General features: G+C 47.5%; 1 protein-coding gene across 4 annotated transcripts in view; it reads left to right on the forward strand.

The window, feature by feature from the left end:
* The window catches only part of MTOR (mechanistic target of rapamycin kinase), a 117,704-nt gene that overhangs the window by 154 nt on the left and 90,948 nt on the right, over positions 1–26,602 (forward strand). For 2 of the 4 annotated variants that reach the window (XM_060141440.1, XM_060141444.1), the window contains exons 2-19: positions 1,765–2,054; positions 3,005–3,113; positions 3,814–4,046; positions 5,310–5,510; positions 6,242–6,376; positions 9,707–9,982; positions 10,067–10,175; positions 12,958–13,144; positions 14,115–14,243; positions 15,112–15,356; positions 16,813–17,028; positions 17,732–17,937; positions 21,095–21,217; positions 21,858–21,947; positions 22,069–22,161; positions 22,867–23,001; positions 23,235–23,364; positions 24,795–25,045. In XM_060141440.1, coding sequence (XP_059997423.1) covers positions 1,893–2,054; positions 3,005–3,113; positions 3,814–4,046; positions 5,310–5,510; positions 6,242–6,376; positions 9,707–9,982; positions 10,067–10,175; positions 12,958–13,144; positions 14,115–14,243; positions 15,112–15,356; positions 16,813–17,028; positions 17,732–17,937; positions 21,095–21,217; positions 21,858–21,947; positions 22,069–22,161; positions 22,867–23,001; positions 23,235–23,364; positions 24,795–25,045 — 3,030 coding nt within the window. In that variant the 5' untranslated portion in view covers positions 1,765–1,892. The remainder of the gene's footprint in view (positions 1–1,764; positions 2,055–3,004; positions 3,114–3,813; positions 4,047–5,309; positions 5,511–6,241; positions 6,377–9,706; positions 9,983–10,066; positions 10,176–12,957; positions 13,145–14,114; positions 14,244–15,111; positions 15,357–16,812; positions 17,029–17,731; positions 17,938–21,094; positions 21,218–21,857; positions 21,948–22,068; positions 22,162–22,866; positions 23,002–23,234; positions 23,365–24,794; positions 25,046–26,602) is intronic. The other 2 variants (XM_060141441.1, XM_060141443.1) reach the window with 2 other exon arrangements.

A 26,602-nucleotide genomic window follows, 5' to 3' on the forward strand; every position in this document is an offset into this window, starting at 1 on the left:
ATTTCCAGACCCACGGTCAACCTGGTCCGTGGGGGGACCCCGGGAAGTCGTCCGTCTGGGACGTGGGGTCCCTTCAGTACTGGCCCCCACGGAGTTGGGCGCCGCCTGAGCCCTGGACCCGCACCCCCGAGGCAACGCCCACCTCCTCCCGAACCCGCAGGAAACCCCCGAACCCTTTAGCCTGTTGTGCGTCTCTGGCGCCACGAAGGCCGGCCCATCAGCTCCTGTATTGCTGGGGCGCCTTTGGGTCTCCTTGCCCATCAGTCACCCCTTCTTCAGAGCCCCCTACAAATTGTCCTCAAAGAGGACCAATGTCAGTGTCAGCCCCTTGCGGTCCACCGTGGAGGCCTCTCAAGGACCCATTCCCCGGAGGTGAGCTCGGTTCCATCCGAGCTTCCCCCGCCCCCACCTGACTTTTAACTTCTGTAAGCCCTCGCCACGACCCTTCGGATTTAACTTCTAGTATTTTAATTGAATTCTCCCTGGAGCAGATGGCCTGTGGGCCTTAGACCTTATAAAGATATGCTGGTTCCTTCCTGAGACTGGAAATTCCTTGCTAGCCTCCCTCCCCCAGACAAGCGCACACACTCTGGTTTTCTCATCTGGAGTCCTTGGGTTTCCTCTCTCCTGAAGGCTGACACTTCCTTCTGCACTCTTCTCGGCACTGGAGTATTTAAAAGCTTTTCAGAACCAATTATTCCCTGTTTTTTTTTTTCTCTCTCTGCATTTCACAAATTCTTTGAAAAATAAGAAATTTTGATTTTCTAGTATAATCCGGACATACCTAGGAAAGGTGCATGTGTTACTGCCATAGCAGTCTGCCAGAACGCTATCATGGCCACTTTATTGTGGTCGCCTGATTATTTGTATTTCCCCCTAGACTGTAAGCTTATTGAGGGAAGGGACAGGGCATAACTGAGGAATGAATGAGTGATCTGAGAAACAAATCAGTCTCTTTTAGAGCACGTTCCAAGTGCTAATGTTCTACAGAACCGCGCTGTCCTATACAATAACCATCAGCCACATGTGGCTTAGAGTACTTGAAATGTGATTGGTCCAAGTTGAGATTGCCCTGAGTGTAAAATGCACACTAGATTTTGGAGACTTAGTACAAAATAGAATAGAAAAATATATCAATAATTTTTATATTGATAACATGTTGAAATGATATTTGGGATGTATTGGGTTAAATAAAATGTATTAATTTTGCCTGTTTCTTTTTACCTTTTCGATATGGCTACAAGGAAATCTAAAGTTATTTTTACATTTGTGGCTTGTATTTCTATTGGGCAGTGCTGCTACAGAATAATAATCAATTTCCCTCTTTAAATTGAACTCCTGGAGGAAAAGGACAGTCTTAGGCATGCTTTATTTTCTCTCTACCTCCCCACCTCTAGTACCTGACTCTGTGCCATGTACGTAGTAGTCATAATGATAATCAGAGCTAACAACTATTAAGAACTCACTGTGCGCCTGGCACTATTTTAAGCACTTTTTAACTGTTTAGTGTGTTAACTCATTTAATCCTTACATCAATCCTATGAGTTAGGTGCTGTTATCCTCTTATTACAGTTTAGGAAACAGACATTTTAAGTAACTTTCCTCAAGGTATATAATTTTGGACTGGATTCACACCCAGGTAGTCTGGCAGCACAGCCCATAATTTGACCCTCTCTCCTATGCTGCCTCTTTTAAACATCAGTCATTGTTGAATGAATCAAGTCTCTCTGCATGTTTTTTAGTGAGGTATCCCAACCTTTTTAGGATTCCCAGCCTGACGTGGATAGGGTGAAGATCTGTGTTGAGGAGCTGGGGCCATAAGTGAGTTCATCGCCATGGTTTGTTATTCAGAATATTAAAGGGAGCTTCTCTCCGAAGAACCTCAGGGCAAGATGCTTGGAACCGGCCCTGCCGCCGCTGCCACAGCTACCACCGCATCCAGCAATGTGAGCGTCCTGCAGCAGTTTGCCTGCGGCCTGAAGAGCCGGAATGAGGAGACCAGGGCCAAAGCCGCCAAGGAGCTCCAGCACTATGTCACCATGGAGCTCCGAGAGGTTGGGATTGCTGTGGTTCGGGCCGTTCATCATGGAGTGTTGGGGTGACATATACCACCCCTGGTTTAGATGCCTCTTGACAGCTAAGTGAGGATTCGGAAAATGCAGAGATTCCATTTTAGAAAGGCACCGATTTCTCACGTCTGTAGAATGGGCAGGTTCCTTTGCAGTTACACATTTCTGTGGCATTTCCTACGTTGTGATATTTTAGGAGTCGGCTGCTTCTTTTCATTTTTTTCTTTTTCATGCCACATTCCAGACCTTCCACTCTTTCTGCCTGATAACAGTGGCTGGAATGGGTTTGACGAGTTGGTTGTTTGGGGCTTGCTTGCTTTCTTTTTTTTTCCCCTTAATTTTTATTTATTTATTTATTTATTTTTATTTTTGGCTGTGTTGTGTCTTCATTGCTGTGCGCGGGCTTTCTCTAGTTGCGTTGAGCGGGGGCTGCTCTTCCTTGCAGCGCGGGGGCTTCTCATTGCTGTGGCTTCTCTTGTTGCGGAGCTCAGGGTCTAGGTACGCAGGCTCAGTAGTTGTGGCTCGCAGGCTTAGTTGCTCCGTGGTATGTGGGATCTTCCCGGACCAGGGCTCGAACCCGTGTCCCCTGCATTGGCAGGCGGATTCTTAACCACTGTGCCACCAGGAAAGTCCTGGGGCTTTCTAAATAGAGACCAGACTTGAGGTCAGGGACAATGTCTTGTTTATTCTTATACCCTTGGTACTAGGTAGAATCTAGGACGGGACATGTCCTGCAGAGGAGTAGATACTCGATAAATATTTGTTAAATACACCGATGAATTGCTCTTCAGTTTAAAACTATAGAAATAGGCAGTAGCCATGTCATCTTTGGCTGGAACTGTACCTCCTGGCTGCCTCTCGGGTCCTAGTCTTTGGAAGCCACCCCACCACTAGGGAGACATGATAAACTGTTCTGAGCACATCTTCTTTTGTAGATGAGTCAAGAAGAGTCTACTCGCTTCTATGATCAGCTGAACCATCACATTTTTGAACTGGTTTCCAGCTCAGATGCCAATGAGAGGAAAGGTGGCATCTTGGCCATAGGTAAGGACAGAGTTTCCGGTAAGGTGAGAACTGGGAATAAAGGACTCTTCAGCTTTGTGTCTACCGCACCCTGGGTCTGCTTCTTACTGGACACTTAGTTCACATTTGTTTAATGAATTTTAAGGAGCCTTGTGGCTTTCAGTGTACTTATCCAGCTGTTAATTCTAGCAATAGTCCTGGGACATCGACAAAGCAGGTTTTTTCAGATATGGAATCTCAGAACTGTTAAGCAACTTTGCTAGGGCCAGTGTGCCTGAACTGAAACTAGAAGCCTGCTTGCTTTCCACTGCAAAAATGCAGGCTCTGGTTTCTCTGTAGAGCAAAGTTTGGCATAGTGGGGCTTACGAATAGAAAAGTAGAGTTGGGGTGCAGTGAATGAAAGGCAGGTAATTTTCAACCTCCAGGGACTGGTCTTCCATCCTGCGAACTATTATTCAGACCCAGTTTGTTTTGCTTTTCTTCTTGGGAAAACAAATCCCGTGCACTAACGTGAGGGCATTTTGCTTTATATAAGTAGTTCTGGCACGAGTATGAAATCTGTTGGTTAAGATGAAAATTATTTGCATCCTTACTGTCTGGAAATTGCAGTCTGCACTTAAAGTAAAAGGAGGGGGTCACTGGCTAGCTTTCCTCTGAAGGCAGCATACTTTCCTGGACAGCATGTGCCCTTCCTCACCTTTTGCTTTCCTCTCTTTTCCAGCCAGCCTCATAGGAGTGGAAGGTGGGAATGCCACCCGAATCGGAAGATTTGCTAACTACCTTCGGAACCTCCTCCCCTCCAATGACCCAGTTGTCATGGAAATGGCATCCAAGGCCATTGGTCGCCTCGCCATGGCGGGGGACACTTTTACCGCTGAGTATGTGGAGTTTGAGGTGAAGCGAGCCTTGGAATGGCTGGGTGCTGACCGCAACGAGGGCCGGAGACATGCGGCTGTGAGTGCGTGGCGAGTGGTGGCTCCATGTCGGGGTCCTTCACACGATGTGCTCAGGTCCCTGAAAGGCAAAGAATGAGAGGGGACGCTCCAGGCAAAGGCACTGGGCTTCTTGGTGGCCTTCGGTTCTGTCCTGAATCCCTTTCTCTCTTCACCCTGAGCTCCGTACCTGAAGGGGAGGCTTAACGTTCTCTTTTGTTGCTTGAGAGGCAGCCCTATGTGCAGTGCTTATCCTGACCTCCAGTTTTCCAGAATCAAAAATGCCTCCCAGGCAGAAGGCACCCCCTCAGCTGTAAGCAAGAGAAGAAGCCACAAGCCAAGAGGCTTACAAAGCCCCAGACCACCGCGCCATCTGTAGGATCCCTCTGTCAAGGCCCCTCCATATCCTGTGGGAAGATGGGAGTACTGGGCTGAAGAGAGGAGCCGGGGAGGGACTCGCTCCCCGCGCTGGGAGAGTTGGCCTGCCTTCTCCCAGGCCTTTCCTGTGTATTTTTTAGTCATTTATTGATCGGTCGGTACGTAGTCCAGACTTCCTCTTTCCCGTTGGCTATTCTTCAATTGAGGAAGTGGTGGCTTCTTACCCTCTTCTTCTAGACGCACATACTCATTGCTTTCTGAGGCTCATCCCTGAAAAAGGCTGGTTTGATGGGCTAGGAATCCAGGCTGTGAGATGGGGGAGAGTCTATCCTTAAGAGAGAGAATCTATGAATGAATGTGATGGGGATCAGAAGCTTCAGTTGGATCCTTTCCAGTCGGTTCCCTCTTTCGGGGACAGCAGCACAAGGAGGGAGCCGGCCTGGGTGAGGGGCCCACACATGGACCCTGGTGCTACTTCCTCACTCTGTGACTTGGGGCAGCCTCCGAACCTTCAGTTTTTCCAGGGTCAGATGAAAATAATAGCAAGATTAAATATTAAACAGGATTATTCATTCATTCAATACAGTGTTTATTGAATGCCTGCTGTATTTCGGGCGCATTCTAGGCTATCAGTAGAGCAGTGTACAAAGCATTAAACACGTCTGCCCTTTCAGAACTTGTGTACTAACGTTACAAGCATTCTGCTTCTAAACACCCTAGGATAATGAACACTGAAATGTTTGATCAATTTCACTCTCCTTCCTAGGTCCCCAGAATTTCTGAGCTAGAAGAATGGGCAGGTGGGCTCTTTTGCTAGTGTATGTAGGCTCTAGGATGACAGGAGGCTGTGTTCCTGAGAGAACAAGACTCTGACCCAGATGAAAGTTCTCTGTGCCTTTTCTCCCAGGTCCTGGTTCTTCGTGAGCTGGCCATCAGCGTCCCCACCTTCTTCTTCCAGCAAGTGCAGCCCTTCTTTGACAATATTTTTGTGGCCGTGTGGGACCCCAAACAGGCCATCCGTGAGGGAGCTGTTGCTGCCCTTCGTGCCTGTCTGATCCTCACCACCCAGCGGGAGCCAAAGGAGATGCAGAAGCCACAGTGGTACAGGGTGAGGAGATGGTTCCATTCCAACCTCCAGCAAAGCACATTTGCGTAGAGTATCATCGGGCCTACAGGGCAGCAGCGGGCCCCTTGCCAAAGAGCAAGTATCCTGTCTGCTTTGATCTCCCATGGTTTTTTAAGCTCAGTATGCATCAGTAGTTATTTTATTGTTTTTCACGAAAGCAAAGATTTATCAATAGCCACACCATTGCTTTATGTACCACTAAGAGTGAGACTGTAGTGCCAGTTAAACTCACTGCCTTCTTATCAGCAATTACAAGACATCTTTTTTCAGAGGTGTTAAAATATAGAAATATGGGCGTCTCTGGAGAGATACCAGTGTTCCTGTAGTATCGAGCGTCCTGTGCTGACTGCCGCTGCCAAGTGAACCTGCTAAGGACCCTTGTCCTACAAAAAGAGCCCTGAACATGGGAACCTGGGATTGGAGACCTGGGTTCTCGTCTTGGCCGCTCTGTGACCTTGGACAAGTCACTTAGCTTCTTTGAGCCTCTTGTTTTTTCTCTATTAAATAGGGGCGGTAGTGGTGTCTCCCTCGTGGTATTGTTGTGAGAGTTGAAGCTAAATGAAACGAGAGAGCCCAATGAGTTGGGATTGTTGGTGACACTGGCACGAGGCCCTTAGCAGGCATGGTAACCTCAGAACCCCCCATATAGATGGGTGGGGCTGCTTTCTAACGCTGGACGTTGGGTAGTTTAGGCATTCTGTATCTCTCCGTAGCACACGTTTGAGGAAGCAGAGAAGGGGTTTGACGAGACCTTGGCCAAGGAGAAGGGCATGAATCGCGATGATCGGATCCACGGAGCCTTACTGATCCTCAACGAGCTGGTTCGCATCAGCAGCATGGAGGGAGAGGTGAGAAGCGCGTCTGAGGGTGTCCAGTCTTCTCACGTGCCATTCTGGGAGCGAGACGAGGCGAGATCCCTGTCCTCAAAGAGCTGACGTTTTGTTGGGGGAGCAGGCAATAGACAAATAAATAGGAACATTTCAGGTAGCAGCAAGTTCTGCGAGGAAATGGGGTGGTGGGTAACGGGGGTGCGGGTGACTCCCTCCCTGAGGTTGGTGCCGTTTGAGCTGAGACCGCATGACATGGAGGAGCCAGCCTTGCAGCGGGCAGGGAGGGGTTGCTCCAGGCAGAGACTTTGAGGTGGAAGAGCGTTTGATAAGTTCAGGCGAGAAGGGAAGTGTGGCTGGTGCACCGTGAGCAAGGGAGAGGGCGGGAGGGGCCGCACCGGGGGCCTCACAGCTCATGGCCCCTACTGGCTCCCGTTCTCCTCACAGGGCTGTGTCCACAGGATGACATGATGGCATCCATCTTTAACAGTCATTGGCTACTTGTGGGGAAGAGCTTGTGGAGAGGCAGGAAGGGAAGCAGGGAGGTGAGTTAGGAGGTGTGCTGGCTCAAGAAGCAGCTGCAAAGGTGGGTTTAAAAGTGCAAGGACTGTATTAGGGAAAGAAGCTTTGAGAGAAAATGGGCAGGGAGCTGGGAGAGGCTGGGAGAACCATCAGGCCTCAGTGCGGATCTGACCCTGAGAGAACAAGAGCGGGAGGAAAAGTTGGATGGAAGCACCCTCGTCTGCTGTGCGGAGCCATCACAGGGTCCTCAGGCCAGAGCTGGCCGTCAAGAGGAGGCCCACCGTAGCCTTCCTACTGTGTTCGTCATCGGCTAGAAGCAGCTCACGGAAAGTGTGACCTTGGCACAGACATGGCCATGGATTTCAGAGTAGCGGCTGGGGCCCTGGGTCGGTTACTCTCCTGGTAGCTGGAGGTCCTATTCTCACGGCTGCCCCAGGAGGCGATTGCAGTCACCTGGGCGAGCAGTGGTGGTGGCTTCGACTGGCACTGGCAGTGTAGACACAAAAGTAGATTCAGGGTCAGTCCACTGACACCAGATTCAGGGTATATCTGGGAGGTAGAGCCCCACCTGTGAGTCTTCCTGGGGGAGCTGGTTGGTGTGGACTTCCCCCCCCAGGGCTTCCTGCTTTCGTAGACCCAGCGATCATTTGGTGATGGCTGTGCCCTAGATGTGGGAGCAGCGTGTGCTGCAGTATGTGTAGAAACACAGTGAGTCTGGCTTTGGATCCCCGCTCCTCTATACTGTGTGACACGGGTAAATTACTTTCCCTCCTTATTTTCCTCAATTTTAATGGGGATCTTATCCACCTCATTGGGCTTCTGTGAGGTTTCTAAGTATGTGTGAGGTGCTTAGCACAACACCTGATACCTAGTGGGCATTCCGTAAATGGTCACCCTCAGAGTTTTCCCCACCCAAGTATAATGTGGTACTTTCCACTGTACCCCACACAGCTCTGGGATCTTTGTTTTCTTCCAGTAAAACAGGGCAATATCACCTAACTGATAGGTTTAAATGAAATAGTACTTGTGATGGTGCTTTGTAAATTATAAAGAACTATCCAAATGTGAGGTGTTACAATTTCATAACTTTTTCATTCATTCAGCAAATACTAATTGAGCACCTACTGTGGGCCAGCTATACCGTGTCCTAAGAGCTAGAAGAATAAGGCAGCAGTGAATAGAACAGTACATTCTAGCAAGGGGAGGCAGACAATACATAAATAAGTAAAAATACATAGTGTAGCATATGGTGATAAATGCTGCGGAGAAAAGTAGGGCAGGGAAAAGGAATAGGGGATACTAGCATGGATCAGGGATTACATTTTAAAATATGATGATGTTTGGGCACAGCCATGAAGGAGGTAAGAAAACAGCCATACAAACCTCTGGGGATGAGCTGTCTTCCAGACCGCTGGTCCTGGAAGCACGAGGCCCCGTGTCAGGAGTGTGCTGCTTTATGAAGGGAGCAAGATTGCCGCTGTGACTGAGCTGAGTGAGAGGAGCTGGGAGATGGGGTTGGGGGAATACCTGGGGCAGGGAGGGGGCTCGTCACCTAGGGTCTCAGACGCCCCTGTACAGACTGTGTTGGGAATGGATTACGGGAGGGGCCAGGGCTGAGGCCAGGAGTCTAGTCAGGGGGGAACTGCAGCGTCTCAGCAGTAGTGGGAGCTGTCGGGGTACAAGGGATTTGGAGGTCGATAGGAGAGAAAGAAGGGTCAAGGTTTGGGGCCTGAGCAACTAGAAGGGTAGAGTTGCCATCTACTGAGATGGGAGGAACAGGTCTGGGGTAGAAGGTCAGGAGTTTGCTTTTGAGCGTGTTAAGTTTAAGATGTGTGTTGGGCGTCTGAGCGGAGTTATTGAGTAGCTCTGGGGAGAGATCTGAGCAAGAGAGACAGATTGGGGAGGTCACTGGCATATAGATGTTATTTCCAGTCGTGAGACTGGATGAGGACCCCCGGGGAACTAGGATAGTTGGAGGAGAGATGGGGGCTGAGAACCTGAGGTCGGGAGATGAGGAAGAACCAAGGGAGACCAAGAAGGAGCAGCGGCAGGGGTGGGGATGGGGCGCCAGCAAAGCTCAGGGTCCAAGGAGCCAAGGGAAGAAGGGGTTTCAAGGAGGAGGAAACACTAAGTTGGATCAGGTGCTGCAGACTATTCGGTTTAGCAGCCTAAGAGTCCTGGTGACCTTGACAAGAATAGTGGATAAGATTTTCTGAAAAATGAAAATATCTGTGGAAAGAGTTAGAAGTTTGGAAATTAATTGGTTTGTATCTTTCTCAATTTGGAAAGCTGGAGAATGAGGCTGGAGAAGGGGCAGCCCTTTGAGTAGGTGAGAGATGGGGGTTCTCAGCCAGTCAGTGTACTCCATGCCTCGTATGGAGTTCCTAGGACTCTGAGAACATTAACTTGCCTGAGTTGTCTCTACCTGCATTTCTGGTGAGAAGAGGGAGAGCAGAACGTCCTTAGCAGGATGCTGGCTTGGGGCTGCCCCTCACCCTCGCAGGAGGCTCCGTTGCTAGATCCTAGGTCTGTTGTCACAGCCATCCGCAAGTCAGCTTTCCCAAACCAAGGGTGGGGTAGGGGGTTCTTGGGGGCCAGACCCCTGCTGCTTCTTCATTGTTCAGTAGGTAGTGCTCTTCTGCCTAAATTAGAACAGATTCAGGCCCCCTGCAAGGTTCTGGGGAAATCGAATCCTAGAGATGAAGAGTGGCCGCCGCCCACTGTGGGAAGAGTTGCATTTCAGGGTTGGGCTCGTGTCGTCGGCAGACTCCCTGGTGCCTAGGCAAATGCCACTTGTAAGTAAAGGTGACTCTTCCCCCATGTGTATAGCGCCTGAGAGAAGAAATGGAAGAAATCACACAGCAGCAATTGGTACATGACAAGTACTGCAAGGATCTCATGGGCTTCGGAACGAAACCTCGTCACATCACCCCCTTCACCAGTTTCCAGGCCATGCAGCCCCAGCAGTCAAACGCCTTGGTGGGACTGCTGGGGTACAGCTCTCACCAAGGCCTCATGGGCTTCGGGGCTTCCCCCAGCCCAGCGAAGTCCACCCTGGTGGAGAGTCGCTGCTGCAGAGACTTGATGGAGGAGAAATTTGATCAGGTCAGTGGCAGGAGGTCCGCTCCCTCTTCTCCCAAGCTCCACGCCTCCCTTTCCTTTGCCAACCCTGTGTCCTTCCTGTCTCAGGTGTGCCAGTGGGTGCTGAAGTGCAGGAATAGCAAGAACTCACTGATCCAAATGACAATCCTGAATCTGTTGCCCCGCTTGGCTGCCTTCCGACCTTCTGCCTTCACAGGTGAGGATGTCCACGGACGTGTCATGTCATTACCCATTCAAGGGTAATGAAACAGAGAAGACGAGATGCCAGAAAGTTATGTCTGCTTCTCATTTGAAGCAGTGCCTGCTGAGGGGCTAGTCTCTGGTCTCTCGCCTCTATCCAGCTTCAGTGGCATCTAGTTCAGGTTTTCTGTAAATGTCTGAGGCAGCAAACGCAGGAGCAATGCGAACGTGCAGGCAGAGAGGCACTTCTAGAGCCAGGCAAGTTCTCGTGTGTGGAAGCCAACACATTCATGAATGGAATTCTGAGAGACCACAGGAAGGGCAGTTTCGGTTTCAGTGGTGCGCAGCATCCAGTCTGTGGGGCAGGGAGGATCCGGGGACAGTCCTGTGTCTGCTCCTGAGGTGGGCACCGGGCTGCCCCCCCCTCACAAGAAGGAAGGACTGGATGCTTCAGAGGCTGGTTTCACGGGTAATAGACTGGGTTCCCGAATTCCTGAATTCTTCTTGCCCTGTTCCCACTGGGCGGTGTGAATTCCTGGTTCCTGAAGCTGGCCCAGCTCAGACACTGGCTTCTCCCTGAGGCCTTGCTGGGTCACTCTAGCTAGAAATGTGCTTTTCCTCTTCCGTTACAACCCTCAGCTGTGGAAAGGCTTTGGCGTCATCAGACCTGGGGTGAATCTTGCCTCTGTTCTTAACTGTGAGGTTTGGGGCAGGTTATTTGACCTTCCTGGGCCTCCACTTCCTGACTTGTCAAATTAGAATGACAGTCCTTGTCTCATGAGATGAGCTGCTTTAATGTCTAGGCACCTGTCTAAGTGCCTGACACAGAGTAAGGTCCAAGAAATAGAAACCGTTATTGTTGCTGCTTCCCCTAGCTATTTCAAAGCCATTTTAGAAACAAGATAAAGGTAAAAATTATAATAATACTCCAGTTGCCTGTTCATACTTAGTGTCCTTGTCTCACCTCCCTCCTTGCTGAGTGTAGAGACCCCGGACCTACATCTCTTTCCTCTTCACTATGGTGCGTGCTTAATAAGCGTTCAGGGCCCAGTGAGAGGCAGGATGGGAAATGAAAGGCCAGCCTGACCCTCAGCAGATGCCGTTCCCTAGCACAGACTCATTTCACACCACCCAGCTCAGATGAAAGCAGAGAAATACAGCCGGTGAGGTGTTAAATGTGCTGGGTGTGAGACTAGGTGTTAAGAGAGGATGAGGCAATTAGCCACATAAAATCACTGAACCAGAGAGAGAGGATATAATGAGAATCACCCATATTTTTTCAGTTTTCCATTCTTCTCACCTGGTACCCAGCAGCTTTTCTCTTTTTTAATGAACAGACATGCCCCTATTCAGTAGAGCTTTAAATGATCTTGGTTTGAAAGTCTGTGGCTCAAAAGAGAATAATAACTAGGCCAAATTTGATCAAAGTCTGGCATGCTGTAGAAGCGGTTACCTTAGTAAGTTCAAAAGACGGCCTAGCAGCAGGATACAAAGGCTCAGAGGGGCCCCTAGGTTTGTTCTTTTGATGTGAGTTTTTGCTGTTTTATTAAATAATGTACTAAAATATGTTCTGGAAATTCAGCCTGGGCAGCCTCCGTAAGTACAGTCTCATTGGGAAAGCGCCACTTTTTTAAAGTTTGCAGTTTGGAAGTCATTGCTTGCACTTCCTGATGATGCAAGCTTTGGGAATATCAAAAATACTCCCCCTAGGATTGGGCTGGAATCTCAAGCAATGTCAGATTCCTAATCTCTTGGGGTGCTAAGTCTGGAAAAGGAAATTACCTTCTTGATTTAAGCTCATTTCCTGCTGAAACGCTGTCCTGCTCTGCAAAGGTCCCATTTTTCTCGTTGGTGCACTCTGGTTTGAGAGTTGTATCACCTTGGTCTCTGACTGTTTTCAAGCTCCAGCATGCTTCAACGGCATTTGACCGTGAGCTGTGAGAGAAGACATTTCTCGATAGCATAAATGCAGTGATGTATGTATGCCTTTTGGGAGTCTAGTTCACTGTCTTCTAATTGTGGTCCTGGTGGCCTTGAACACCCCTCACTTTCTACTGGCTGCGTGGTCTTGCTTGTATGTGCTGCTGGTGCACGGACTTGAGGCCAGAAAGATGGAAGAGAAGAAATGGAAGAGGGGCAAGAGGCAGGAAATAGCAGCCTTCTGAGGAGTCGTAGCACCTTAGCATAAACTGCCCAAGAATCGCCTACCCAAGAATGCACACTGGCTTATGTAAACTTAATGAAAACACACATGTGGCTTTCCAAGTTACGGACTAAATCTTGTTCTATTAAATATAACTGTAACAGAAGTCTCTAGGTGATAGCAAAGCGATTTCTAGGCCTATGCTGAGTGGAATAGCCTGTTTATTACAAACAGTTTTCAATATTACTGTAAATTTCCAGATAATATAAAATAGCTTAGATGATCCTCTCTTTGTTTTTAACCAAGGTTTAACATATATTTCTTGAACAAAAGCATGTAATCTTTCCCTCAAAATATAATGCTAATGGCGATAATTAATGCAGCATTGTTTTGGAGACACTTTTAAGTTTTTGGTTTTTTTTTTAATTAAAGGAAAAACAGCTTATATTTCTAATATTTCTAAAAGCTGTATCAGAGGAGTGATTATCAAGCAAAGCGTTTGGTTAGTGCATTCTCTAAATTCTTCTTAATATCTTTCCAACAGGCTTTCTTAATTTATTCTTAAATTTAAGTGTTTTATAGGAACTTTGACCTTTCATATGTAGACCACCCCTCACCTTGAGCCATATATACACTTTGTTGTTTCTGTGCTCAGATACCCAGTATCTCCAAGATACCATGAACCATGTCCTAAGCTGTGTCAAGAAGGAGAAGGAACGGACAGCAGCCTTCCAAGCCCTGGGGCTACTTTCTGTGGCTGTGAGGTCTGAGTTTAAGGTCTACTTACCTCGTGTGCTGGACATCATCCGAGCAGCCCTGCCTCCTAAGGACTTTGCCCATAAGTAAGCAACTCTGTTATGATTTCACCTTCCACTCCATTTGGTTGGAGAGGGAGGATGCTGCATCCCAGTTTCCGTGGAGCTGAAGCCTGTTCTCTGCGTCATTAACCAGCAAATCATATAATGACTAGCCCTTCTTCAGTTGAGTTCCAGCCTTTCCCAAATGAAGTGACATGGATGTAAATATTTGGGGAGGTTGAATACCTGTTCATACCAATACATGTTAGATACCAGTGCTGTTCTCAATATTATTTACTGGGAATCTCCTAGTTTTGTTCTTTTCTCTGGCTTTCAAAGGTCTGATTTTGATAACAACTAAAGCGAGGGTTCCTAGACAGGAACTGAGGGGACCTAACGGTCACCTTTTTCTTTATCATTGAAGTTGGATACATTATCCTACCTCTTGAAACGTCCCAGTGAATAAAATAGGAGAAAGACCTTCAGCACCCTGCAAGGTGGCGAGGCTAGGGTATCTTCTCCAAGTCTTAGAGGGTCAGTGTTAATTAGAATTGTGTCTTCATAGTTCCCTGTGTTAGTAGCGAGGATTGTGCTGGTGAATTAATAAGCCTCGCCCGTTTCAAGCCCAGCATTCTCCTCATAGGGAGAATTTCTTCTCATATGATGGCTGTGCCCTGCACTCGTGGTCCCTGATGTGCACGTTGTTCAGTTTGCTTCCTAAATAGGGACCTTGGCCAGCACCACACTAACCCACATGGTGCCTTTTGTGTGAATTCTGAAGTGGGGCCCCTTCCTCAAGAGACTTTACTGCCATCTGCTGGTCATTTGTTGTAAATACACAAGTCTGCAGTGACTACAGTGTGATGGGTCCCTAGACTGTGCAGTAAGTAACCTGCACACCCACATGGGGTGGCCCCTCCTGGGTAACCTGCTCTCCTTGCCCCAAGGTAATTTTGAGGTAGGGTATCACAAAATGCCGTTATGTCTAAACTAGCCACTCTTCGGTTCTCTGCAGGAGACAGAAGGCAATGCAGGTGGATGCCACGGTGTTCACCTGCATCAGCATGCTGGCCCGAGCGATGGGGCCGGGCATCCAGCAGGACATCAAGGAGCTGCTGGAGCCCATGCTGGCGGTGGGCCTGAGGTGGGTGTCGGGAACCTGAGCTGTCCCCGGCTCGGGTAGCATGAGGCTTGAGTCACAGTCCTGGGTCTGTGTTGAAAGAGCGAGGCATGGCTATTTACACGTTAAATTGGATAGGTAGGATAGCTCACACTAAACTCGTAGGCTAGTTTCAAATCCAGGTTTCATCACTGTCTAGCTGGGTGATCGTAAATAAATTATTTAACTTCTCTGAGCCTCAGCTTTCTAGTCTGAAAAGTGGGTACAGTAGCAGTTCCTATGGTCTAGGTTTGTCGTGGGGATTAAGTGAAAGAGTTCACGAAATAGCCACTCTTAGTACAATGCAGTCTGTATAAGAAATGCACCACTGGGAATTTCTTGGAGATCCGGTAGTTAGGACTCAGCACTCTCACTGCCCGGGCCCGGGTTTGATTCAATCCCTGGTTGGGGAACTAAGATCCCACAAGCCATGTGGCGTGGCCAAAAAAAAAAAAAAAAAGTGCTCCGTTAGTGTTTGCAGCTATCATTTATATTAAGATGGGCAAATTGCTTAAGCTCCCTACACTTTTGTTCTCTTCATCTATAAAATAAGGACGATGCTCTCAATCTGCTTCCCAGATATTTATTGAGACTTGGTTTTCCATAGTGACTGAATTACAGTAAACAAGTTCTCTCAAGGCAAAACCCAGAAAATCATAGATTGTTTTGAAATATTGGATCAGGCCAAGAGAGTTTAAGATATATATTCTATTTCATTGTATCCTTTCTGCTTTAAAGACTAAGCAGGGGTGGAACCCAATCCCCTTGCTGGACAAGAAGGGCCGTTTCTTCCCAAGACCAGACCAAATATCATATATCCAGCTCCTTAAGTGACTGGTTTCCTTTCCCTCAGCCCTGCCCTCACAGCTGTGCTCTACGACCTGAGCCGTCAGATTCCACAGCTGAAAAAGGACATCCAAGATGGGCTCCTGAAGATGCTGTCCCTGGTCCTTATGCACAAACCCCTCCGGCACCCAGGCATGCCCAAGGGCCTGGCCCATCAGCTGGCTTCTCCTGGCCTCACGACCCTCCCTGAGGCCAGCGATGTGGGCAGCATTACCCTTGCCCTCCGAACTCTTGGCAGTTTTGAATTTGAAGGTAAGAAATTGCGATGGTACAGATGAACCGGTTTGCAGGGCAGAAATAGAGACACAGATGTAGAGAACAAACGTATGACACCAAGGGGGGAAAGTGGCGGGGAGGGGGGCGTGGGATGAACTGGGAGATTAGGATTGACATGTACACACTGATGTGTATAAAATGGATGACTAATAAGAACCTGCTGTATAAAAAAATAAGTAAAATTAAATTTAAAAAATTTTTTTGGAAAAACCAAGAAATTGTAGTGGTTCTTGCCAAGATAGTCAGTGATATTGGGAACCTCGAGAAAAGAATGAGGGTACCTAGAATTCCTGGATCTTGCTAGGGGTCCTGGAGACAGGGTAGCTGATTCTACAGCAGCTCATCCTTTTATAGTCTTTCCGTATATGGTTAATTCCTACCGTTTGTTTCTTTGTCCCATACAAAGACAAAGGAAAATGGGGTGGGGGCAGATGGTGTTGAGGAAAAGTATTCATTGATCCAAGGAACTAATGCTGCAGAGATGGATCCCCCTCACCTTGTCACCTCCCTTTGGCTGAGATGGTATTGAATTCTTTAAAATGTATAAGCAGGGCTTGGGGGTATTTTCATTCCAATGGTGGTGTGATTTCCAAGACTGCTGTACTGTGTAGTTCAGTTTGGAATTCTAGGCTACAGATAAACCCACATTAATGCCTTAGGGAGATATGTTTCAGGAGAGAAAAATGGACTCTTTTGAAATTTAAGATTGTGTAGGTGGTATTGGTTAAGGCTACAGGGAAACAAGTACAAAAAGCGTAGATATGCTGTCTGAATACTTATACAGCATCGCTAGTTTCCCTGTTGCAGTTCCTCCATTTACACTGATTAACACCCAGGATAATCTATTTCTTTTCTTTTCTTTTCTTTTTTTAACATCTTTATTGGAGTATAATTGCTTTACAATGGTGTGTTAGTTTCTGCTGTATAACAAAGTGAATCAGCTATACATATACATATATCCCCATATCTCCTCCCAATCTGTTTCTAAGGAATAGAAAGTAGCTATATTTAAACCCAGCCTATATCAAACTCTCTTTTTGGTATTTAAATCTGGGAACTAAAATAGATGAGGTAAATTTGATCAAAAATTGTTTTACTCTCTGAGAATATAAAGGGCTGGGTCCGAATAAAACAAAATAATTCACTTTTTGAAGGAAATAAAGGATTGAGATGGAGGCAGGGAGGAAATGCCTTTTTTATGTCTCCCAGCTCCTTTTCTACCTCCCTTCTGCCTTTCTGCTCATTGGAAGATCATTTGTTACTTTTTTAAGAGAAGAGTTGGGGGTCAATATCTTGCTGGTTGAATATCTTGTTGAAAATTAAGTTAGTAGCCATGGAATGGAAATGGAATGGAAAATGCAGCTAGCGAGTTGCAGACCTACTGTCCAAAGCAGCAGTGTTTATTCTGTCTTCTCTCTGCCTTTGTATCCAGGCCACTCTCTGACCCAGTTTGTCCGCCACTGTGCGGATCACTTCCTGAACAGCGAGCACAAGGAGATCCGCATGGAAGCCGCCCGCACCTGCTCCCGCCTGCTCACGCCCTCTGTCCACCTCATCAGTGGCCATGCTCACGTGGTTAGCCAGACCGCAGTGCAAGTGGTGGCGGATGTGCTCAGCAAACTGCTCGTGGTTGGGATAACAGATCCTGGTAAAGTTTGAGATGGAGGCAGTCTAAGGAAGTGTAGGTGCCTGGGGCAGTTGGAAGTAGCCAGTTTCCTTTCATGGCCTCAACAAGCTGATGTCCAGCATTTTCTCTGGCAAAGCCTTAGGCTTGGCTAAACCAGCCTATTTCTGTAAGATAATCGGCCTTAAATTCTATTATCTTGGACTTCCCCGGTGGCGCGGGGTTAAGAATCCGCCTGCCAATACAGGGGACATGGGTTCGATCTCTGGTCCGGGAGGATCCCACATGCCGTGGAGCAGCTGGGCCCATGTGCCATAGTTGCTGAGCCTGCGCTCTAGAGCCCGCGAGCCACAGCTGCAGAACCCATGTGCCACAACTACTGAGGCCCACGAGCCTAGGGCCCATGCTTTGCAACAAGAGAAGCCACTGCAGTGAGAAGCCCACGCACTGCAACGAAGAGTAGCCCCCGCTCACCAAAACTGGAGAAAGCCCATGCGCAGCAACGAAGACCCAACGCAGCCAAAAATAAATTAATTAATTAATAATTTTTTTTAAAAAAATTCTATTATCTTTGCTCCTGTGAGTAGAGAAAAAAATGACAGGTTTGGTCAGAGAAGGGTATCTGGAATCCTCTCCCTAGGCTGATGGCAGTGGAAGCAGAAACTGGGAAAGGACTGGAGGGAGGAGAGGGGTGAAGAGGCACTGAAAGGCTCGATTGCTCTTGCAGACCCCGACATCCGCTACTGTGTCTTGGCATCCCTGGATGAGCGCTTTGACGCACACCTGGCCCAGGCAGAGAATCTGCAGGCCCTGTTTGTGGCCCTGAATGACCAGGTGTTTGAGATCCGGGAGCTGGCCATCTGCACTGTGGGCCGGCTCAGCAGCATGAACCCAGCCTTCGTCATGCCCTTCCTGCGCAAGATGCTCATCCAGGTAAGGATGTGACGGTCACACCTCGCGGTAGTGGGGAATGCACGTTCATCGTGAGTGCTCTTTGGGGAATGAGAGTTGAGGAGGAGGAGGGGAGAGAAAAGAGTGAGATGCCTGGTAGAAGCCACATTGGCTCCAAGAGCCCACGTGTTTTCCCGGCTTGGTAATTGCGATTCTAGTGCTTATCGCCTCATAAGCCTCTTGTGAGCGTGACTCGCAAGCTGACCTCTCACGTGGTTCTTCCTTTTTCCTGGGAAGTCACCAGTGAGTCCGTTCCTTGCCCCTCTTCACTGCCTCTGCTGCAGATGGTGTCAGTCTGCCCAGCACCTCGCAATTCTTCCACTCCTGCTTCTGCTGATGCGAGGCCAGGCACAGAGGCCGAATACGGGAATGGCTCCAGCACTGTTTCTCGTCATCCTTGCCCCTGGTCTGTGGTCCCTGGCTGTCGTTCCTAAATAATGTGAGATGCCAAGCTAAGCTGCTTGGACTAGAGCCTCAGGTAGATGCGGGTTGGCATTGCTGCTAGAGCTGGTAGGATTTCCATTTTCTGCTGAAGCCTGTCTTCTAGTTCTTGTCTTCACCCGGCCGCGTAAGTCCTCTGGCTGAATTGTGAACGATGCACAGAGTCCAGTCCTTCCTGCCTCAAGTTATTTCCACCCACCTCTTCTGGGTCTCAGTGTGGCTCACCCGGTCATCTACTGTCCCCCGACTCCATCCTGTCCCCACCACACCCTCTGCTTCATGATCCTCCCCATGGTTTCTTTTGAAATAAACACTTTTCATAACATATAAAGAACTTAAACATAGAAAATTATTAATGTAACTTCTACCCTAAAGAAATGTCATTTATTCGCAGTCTATCATAATTAAAGTGACTGTGAGTTATATCATCAGTGAACAAATTAAAAGATTATACTTATGTTGGCACTTGTGTTTTTAGCCTAATGGTTCACTCCTTAACTGCTGGCCCGTGTTAGGAGTGCCTATCCTTTTAAGTCTTTGAAATAGCTAAAGTGTGGGGGAGGAAAAGAAATCATTGTTGAGCCTGCCAGCTCAAACCATGCTAAATAAGCTTGATAGAGATATATCTCCTAATGAGAATATCAGTACGTTCATCCAGACAACAGATGTTTTGAGCACCTTCTGTGTTCCAAATACGGCTGGGTTCTGGAAGCATGCCAGTGAACAAGGCAGGCATGGGCTGTGTCCTCAAGAAGCTTATAGTAAGCTATCAGGCTATCCGTTTTTCTGATACTGGAAAATGTGAAGCATCGTTAAATGAATTTACTATATACTGAACTTAGCCCTTGAAACTCCAGAATTTTATTTAATTTTATCTTTTCTGTTTTAACAGAATGCAGCAAATGTACAAACACTTTATTAGCAAAGGGAATGAATAAAACAAGTACAGCTTGGGAAAAAATTTTTAATAATTTTTCTTGTTTTTAAACTTTGATACAGATTTCCCCAAGTTGAATTGTACATTTTCATGCCTTGGTAAGGGACCTTACCTAAATGTGCTTTGGCCTTTTCTTGGCGTCTTGCTCATCTAGGTGGGCATTGGGTATTGTTATTAGAGTGCAGCGGCGCTCTTTGGCTCTGGAGTAAATTGGGGGCTGTTTGATCTGGTCCTGCGCTGTCCCAGAGAGTTGTGCTCTCCTCACTGGTACCCATTTCCCCGCAGACAGCCATCTCTTGAAGTTATGCTTCTGTTCTTAGTATCCTTCTCCATCCCCTCTCACTGCTGTATGCTGTGACCAGGTGAAAACAGACTGCCAAGGGGGTCCAGGAAATCAGGATTATTAAATCAATAATGTGAGACAAAACATAACATTGAATTGGAGACGACTCCTTTGGGTAGCTGAGTTAACACGAGCTTTGTTTCTCACTTTTCCCACTGTGCAGAGATTTCCTTCTGGCAACTTCAGCTCTCCAGAAGTCTGTCTATATTAAGTTGTTTATGTCTGTGTCACCAGGAGCATAACGTGCTGATTTGCTGGTGTTTTCAGCGTGTCAGTTAGATCGCACATGTTATCTCTGTTCATTAAGGTCCAAGGGGATTCTATTGATATAATCCCTAACTGTTTGGGATTATCTAGAGGTGCCCGAAACCACAACTGAGTATCAGTATTTCTTTCCACATCACAGCTGTTCTGACTAGTCTTTGATTCCATTGTCATTATTTATAGGCACTCTGAGTGATTTGCTGTCTGTACAGATATTTTTCTTGCAGAGAGCCTTTCCTTCATTCTTTTTTTTTTCAATTAATAAATTAATTTATTTTTTGGCTGCGTTGGGTCTTCATTGCGGCACGCGGGCTTTCTCTAGTTGCAGCGAGCGGGGGCTACTCTTCGTTGCGGTGCGCAGGCTTCTCATTGCGGTGGCTTCTCTTGCTGCGGAGTGCTGGCTCTAGACACGTGGGCTTCAGTAGTTGTGGCACGCGGGCTCTAGAGTGCAGGCTCAGTAGTTGTTGCTCACAGGCTTAGTTGCTCCACGGCATGTGGGATCTTCCTGGACCAGGGCTCGAACCCGTGTTCCCTGCATTGGCAGGCGGATTCTTAACCACTGAGCCACCAGGGAAGTCCCCCCTTCATTCTTTTTTTTTTTTGCAGTTCGCGGGCCTCTCACTGTTGTGGCCTCTCCCATTGCGGAGCACAGGCTCCGGACGCGCAGGCTCAGCGGCCATGGCTCACGGGCCCAGCTGCTCCGCAGCATGTGGGATCTTCCTGGACTGGGGCACGAACCCGTGTCCTCTGCATCAGCAGGCTGACTCTCAACCACTGCGCCACCAGGGAAGCCCCCCCTTCATTCATTATTTTTGCAAAACCCTGCTCACAGCGAGCCCTGTTGGTTTTCTCCGTCTTCTGTGACTATGTACACTGTTAAAAGTTATGGTTTGCAGAGGGCTGAGGGACCTTGGAGTACTGTGACAGAAGGAGAAAGGGCCGGTTTCAAACAGCTTTTCCTCCGGTCACTGCTGTTTCCAGGACTGTTCTGTGAGCTGCAGAGATGGCCTTGCTTGTGGAGTATCTAGCAGCTCCTTGATCCGCAGTGAAGTTCTGGTTCCTTCCTCTAGTTCCGCGCCTCATTCTCACTTCAAACACACAGTCCCTCTCGAATTTCCTTTGCCGTATTCGTAGTAAGCCTTTCTTCCCTACAGATTTTGACAGAGCTGGAGCACAGCGGCATTGGAAGAATCAAGGAACAGAGTGCCCGCATGCTGGGGCACCTGGTCTCCAATGCCCCCCGACTCATCCGCCCCTACATGGAGCCTATTCTGAAGGTAATTTGCAACAGACAGAGACTGGTTCTTTCTCTCTAGGATGTCTTGGGATGATGAGAGTGTTTTGGTGCTCACTGGTGCACTGAACAAAGTAGATAATTTCTTTGGTCCCAGGCTTGCAGACAAGGGCCACATCAAGCACCCTCAGTTCAAGAATACCAGGAATCTCACCAGTTGCAGGAAAGGGCTTTCCTTCTAAGAGATAAGATATGGTGTTTCAAGCCCCTCATCCAATGTGCTTGGCGAGGAGAAGTAAGATAGTGGCATAAAGTAACTCCCCCAAAATGAAGAAAAAGTGAGCTTTAAAATCTGAGTCCACCTTCAAGTCTATGTTAGACTCATGTGAGGTGTTTCACAACTTACGTGAATCTGGGTGCATGATCACACAGGTACAGTTTAGGGAAGGCATGGGAAATGTTTGTAGGTCATGGCACTTGCCAGCTCCCTCATACGTCAGACTTGTGTGCAGTATGGAGAAAGTCTTAAGAATCCACATTCCAGAGGAATCCTGGATTCATAAAGCCTTAGAAGTAATTTATCTATGACTGAGATGGTCTCTTGGGTGAATTGTACTTATGTGAAAAAAAGTTTTCTAGTAGACTCTAACCAGCATTCATTTTCTCATACCTTCTTTCCATAGGCTTTAATTTTGAAACTGAAAGATCCAGACCCTGATCCAAACCCAGGTGTGATCAATAATGTCCTGGCTACAATAGGAGAGTTGGCTCAGGTAAGGGGACAACTGCTTTTTCCATAGGATGGGAAGAATTATTTCACCTCTAATGAAGTCAAAATACTTCTTAATGCCGTAATTTCTAATGCTGTCTACCACTTCCTTTTTCACTTTGTAGGTTAGTGGCCTAGAAATGAGGAAGTGGGTTGATGAACTTTTTATTATCATTATGGACATGCTCCAGGACTCCTCTCTGTTGGCCAAAAGGCAGGTGAGTACCACCACTTCGTGTTTGAGCAGGATCGGCCCCATGAGGCCAGGGACCTCGTCTCTCTCAGTCACCTTAGTGTGCCCAGCCAGTAATGCCTAGCCCTAGTAGGTACTTAGAAATATTTGTTAACTGAGTAAAAAGAAGAAAGACTTGGAGCTAGAATTAGCGTTCATCCTGACCCAGAGTCACTGTCAGTATCAGGGCTGACCAGTGCCATTTCCTCTAGACTGAAAAAAAAAAAAAAAATGCAGGTCATCTATCAGAGCCCCGGCCCCTAAAGGGAAACAGAGAGTCTTGGCCTCTGGTTGTGGAGGGAAGCGGAGCTTCAGCTCACCCTCCCCCGGCCCTGGCTTCGCTTTAGTCATCGAGGTCATTAGATGACTAGACTGAAAGTAAGAACAACCTTAATTTCCTTTTGAGTCCGATTTCTCCTGTCAATCATCCAGGGTATAGAAGAACTATATACTTCCTGAGAAAGGCGGGACTGTTCTTTACCTTTGATCCAGCGATTGTTGTGTTGGTTTGTAGCCTTGTTTTTATGTCCCAGCTCTCAGGATTTTAGTTTATGGTTAGTGCCTTTACTGGGCATTCTTTTCTTGTAATAGCCTCTAACACTTCGTTATAACCATTTAATGAAGAGTACGGAGTATGCTTTCTTTTCTCTCTTACTGGTGCTACAAACCATGTGATCTTTTGCCTGTCCAGGTGGCTCTGTGGACCCTAGGACAGTTGGTGGCCAGCACTGGCTACGTGGTGGAGCCCTACAGGAAGTACCCCACATTGCTTGAGGTGCTGCTGAATTTCCTGAAGACTGAGCAGAACCAGGGTACACGGCGAGAGGTAGGAAACACCGCAGACTTGGTGTTTAAAGACTTTGCTGGGAGAATGGAGAGACGTTTGCGTCATTAACATGCTGTGACAGTACTGATGAGACTTCCTGTCCCTCTCCGCTTTGTCCCTGTAGCTGGTCGTGGGATATGAATTGGGCATCATGGAACATGAGTATCCATGAGAGCTGCGGTAGTCAGGTGCTGTGATGAATGTTTTCTTTTCCCCTCCCCTTTCCCACGCAGGCTATCCGTGTGTTAGGGCTCTTGGGGGCCTTGGATCCCTACAAGCACAAAGTGAATATTGGCATGATCGACCAGTCCCGGGATGCTTCTGCTGTCAGCCTGTCAGAATCCAAGTCAAGTCAGGATTCCTGTAAGTTGAGGAGAGCCTTGAGTGGCTGCCAAGTTCTTGCCTCACTAAGCCCCCACTGGCTGTGTTTAGAAAGAGCCTTGGGCTGGATAACTGTGAAATTATTGCATATTGACTCACCTTGTGACTTTTGAATGGAACGTCAGTAGTTTCCTCTTGAGTCACAGCAGGGGCGCTGCTTCCCAGTGTGTCCAGTCTTCCCGTTTGTCCAGGTTCTTTGTTAAAGGTCAACAGGCTATGTCTGTAGTCACTCTTAGGTGCTGAGGAGAGAGACGTGAATTATCACCCCATCACCCTTGTTCATCTGTCATTCTTTGTTAGTGCATCTTTGATGTTTTCTATTCCCATGGCACCCAAGGAGGAAGAGGGTAGAATGTATTCTCCCTGTTTTAATTGATAGGGAAATCTGAGGCTAAGGCTCAGAGGGCGTGGAAAAACTAGTAGCAATCAGGATCCAGGGCTCTTTCTTCCATCAAGTGGTCTAGCTGTAGAGTTCCTTTGTCTTTAGATAGTAGCCTAAGAGATTGGGCAGGGCGTGGGGATGCAGGTGAGTTTCCTAGGCTTAACTCAGTGTCCATCAGGGCAGGCGTATTTGTCAAAGTGTGAAAGTTCAGCAGTGGTTCTCCCATCTAGTTCAGCAAAATGTTATTTTCCCCAAATAAAATAATTTGTTTCTGAACTCTGTGGATGGGATCATACTGCTTCCAGTTTGTTCTTCTGTATATGAGAGAAGTGTGCCTGCAATGTTAATCCTGTCAGACCCACAGCCTTCGAGCAGAGCCTGAGCCACATCCTCCAGCGTTTCCTCCGTCCTCAGCAGTGCCAGTCATCCAGTCTCTTGGATGTTCTGGTTCTTAGCGTCCTTATTGTGCTGTTAAACCGCTACCTACCCCCATACCCTCCACTCCCTCTCCCCCACCCTCCATACCCTCCTCCGCCCCTCCCCCACCTTCCATACCCTCCTCCACCCCCAGTCCTTGAGATCCTTGTTGTTCAGGTCAGGTAGCATTTGTTGTTAACTTCTCTGAATTCCCTAGGGGGACCAAGCAGCTGCTGAACAGATGTTTGCCTAATTTAATCCCCTTTATTTTCATTTGGTGGAGTAATTTTTTATTGATGGTTTCAGCTACTGAAGTTGTGAACTGGAATGGTAAGAAGCTAAATTAAACGTAGCAATTTAAAGAAAACCCGTCATGTACTGTGTTAGGCTTTTGTAGTTTAGATAATAGACAAGCCAAAAACTGCCCTTCATGGTGAGAGCCTATTCACTGGCTCCTAATATACCCGGTATTCCCAGTGGTGTTAGAGTACAGCAGGGAGAGAGATGTGAATGCTGGTGACGCACAGGAGGTTTTTTTGTTTGTCGGTAACCACGCTTTGTCCAAAGTCAGAGTCATGTATAGCTCGTGATCCTCACCTTTGTTTGGTCCTAGCTGACTACAGCACCAGTGAGATGCTGGTCAACATGGGGAACTTGCCTCTGGACGAGTTCTACCCAGCCGTGTCCATGGTGGCCCTGATGCGCATCTTCCGAGACCAGTCCCTCTCTCACCATCACACCATGGTCGTCCAGGCCATCACCTTCATCTTCAAGTCCCTGGGGCTCAAGTGTGTGCAGTTCCTGCCCCAGGTCATGCCCACATTCCTGAATGTCATTCGGGTTTGTGACGGGGCCATCCGGGAAGTAAGTGGGTAAACCCCCAACCCTTGCTCCTCCCTGCCCCGTGCCATGCCTGCGTGGGAAGTCCATCTGTGCCTCAGCTTCCTAATAATGTACTCTGCTTGCCGTTATGCCTAATCCCTTTCCTCCCCCAGAACTTCTAACACCTAAGTGTACAGGTATAATCAGTTCAGCTCAACTTCCTGTTTTATACCTCAAAATGGCTAAAAGATGAGTGGCTGGAGGGGAAGCGGGGGGACAGCATTGTTATTCTCCGTAATCTACTGTTCAGTCCAATAATCTGATGGAATATCCCACAGTGGATTTCTGGTGGTTTCGGCATGATTAGATTTAAGTCAAACGCTTAGTGGGAATACTACAGAGGTGCAGTAACAATGCTTCATAATGTCAGTTTGTCCAATTATTGTTGGTCCTGAGTTTGAGCACATGGTGAGGTTGGTATCTATCAGATCTCTCCATTGTAAAGTTACCTTTTTTCCTTAGCCATTAAGTAATGTGTGGGGTGATACGTTGAGACTGTGTGACTGTCCTATTCCCCAGCTACCTTTTACCCAATGATTTTAGCCACCATTGATGATCCTTGTTGGAATCAATTATCACGTTGGTTGCAAAGTAATGACTTTTTTTTTTTTTTAATTTATTTTTGGCTGTGTTGGATCTTCGTTGCTGCGTGTTGGCTTTTTCTAGTTGCGACGAGCAGGGGCTACTCTTTGTTGCAGTGTGCGTGCTTCTCATTGCAGTGGCTTCTCTTGTTGCGGAGCACAGGCTCTAGGCGCGTGGGCTTCAGTAGTTGTGGCACACAGGCTTCAGTAGTTGTGGCTCACGGGCTCTAGAGCGCAGGCTCAGTAGTTGTGGCTCACAGGCTTAGTTGCCCTGCGGCATGTGTGATCTTCCCCGACCAGGGATCGAACCCGTGTTCCCTGCATTGGCAGGTGGATTCTCAACCCTTGTGCCACCAGGGAAGCCCCTCCTTCTACTTTTAATAGCTGGCATTTTTCTGTAAAGAAGAATTTCCCCCTTTCCCTCCCTCTTTCTCTCTCTTGCTCGCTCTCTTTTTTTTTTTTCTCTGAACCATAGAGTACGCACAGTGGTTCTGTGATTACCATACCTGTACCACTACCAACAGCGATCCTACTGAATACAGTTCAAGGTGGCTTTGTGGTTCCTACTGTTCTTAGAAAGTATTCCACAAGGTGTATGGTCAGAGTACTGCGTTTTAAAGATCCTGGAATTAAATATTTTTTCTTCTGTGATTACATATTCAATTTGATGTACATTCAGAGGAAATAGTATTTTTTTAGAAAGTATATTTTTTAATTTTCTGCCTGGAATATACAAGTGCATTTTATTTTTATATAATCAACCTCATTGAATTCTTACTAATTCTAATAATTTACCTGTAAATTTTCCCAGGTTTTCACTCTAGCTAATCATATAGTCTGCCGAACATAAAAAACAGTTTTGGCTTTTTTGTTTTGGTCGGTAAAGCAGTTGCTACTTTTCCTTACTGCTTTCCTAGGACCTTCACTGCAGTGTTGATTAGACTCTGTAATAGTGGAA

The sequence above is a fragment of the Lagenorhynchus albirostris genome, chromosome 2 (genome assembly GCF_949774975.1).
Source record: "Lagenorhynchus albirostris chromosome 2, mLagAlb1.1, whole genome shotgun sequence".
Taxonomy (NCBI): Eukaryota; Metazoa; Chordata; class Mammalia; order Artiodactyla; family Delphinidae; genus Lagenorhynchus; species Lagenorhynchus albirostris.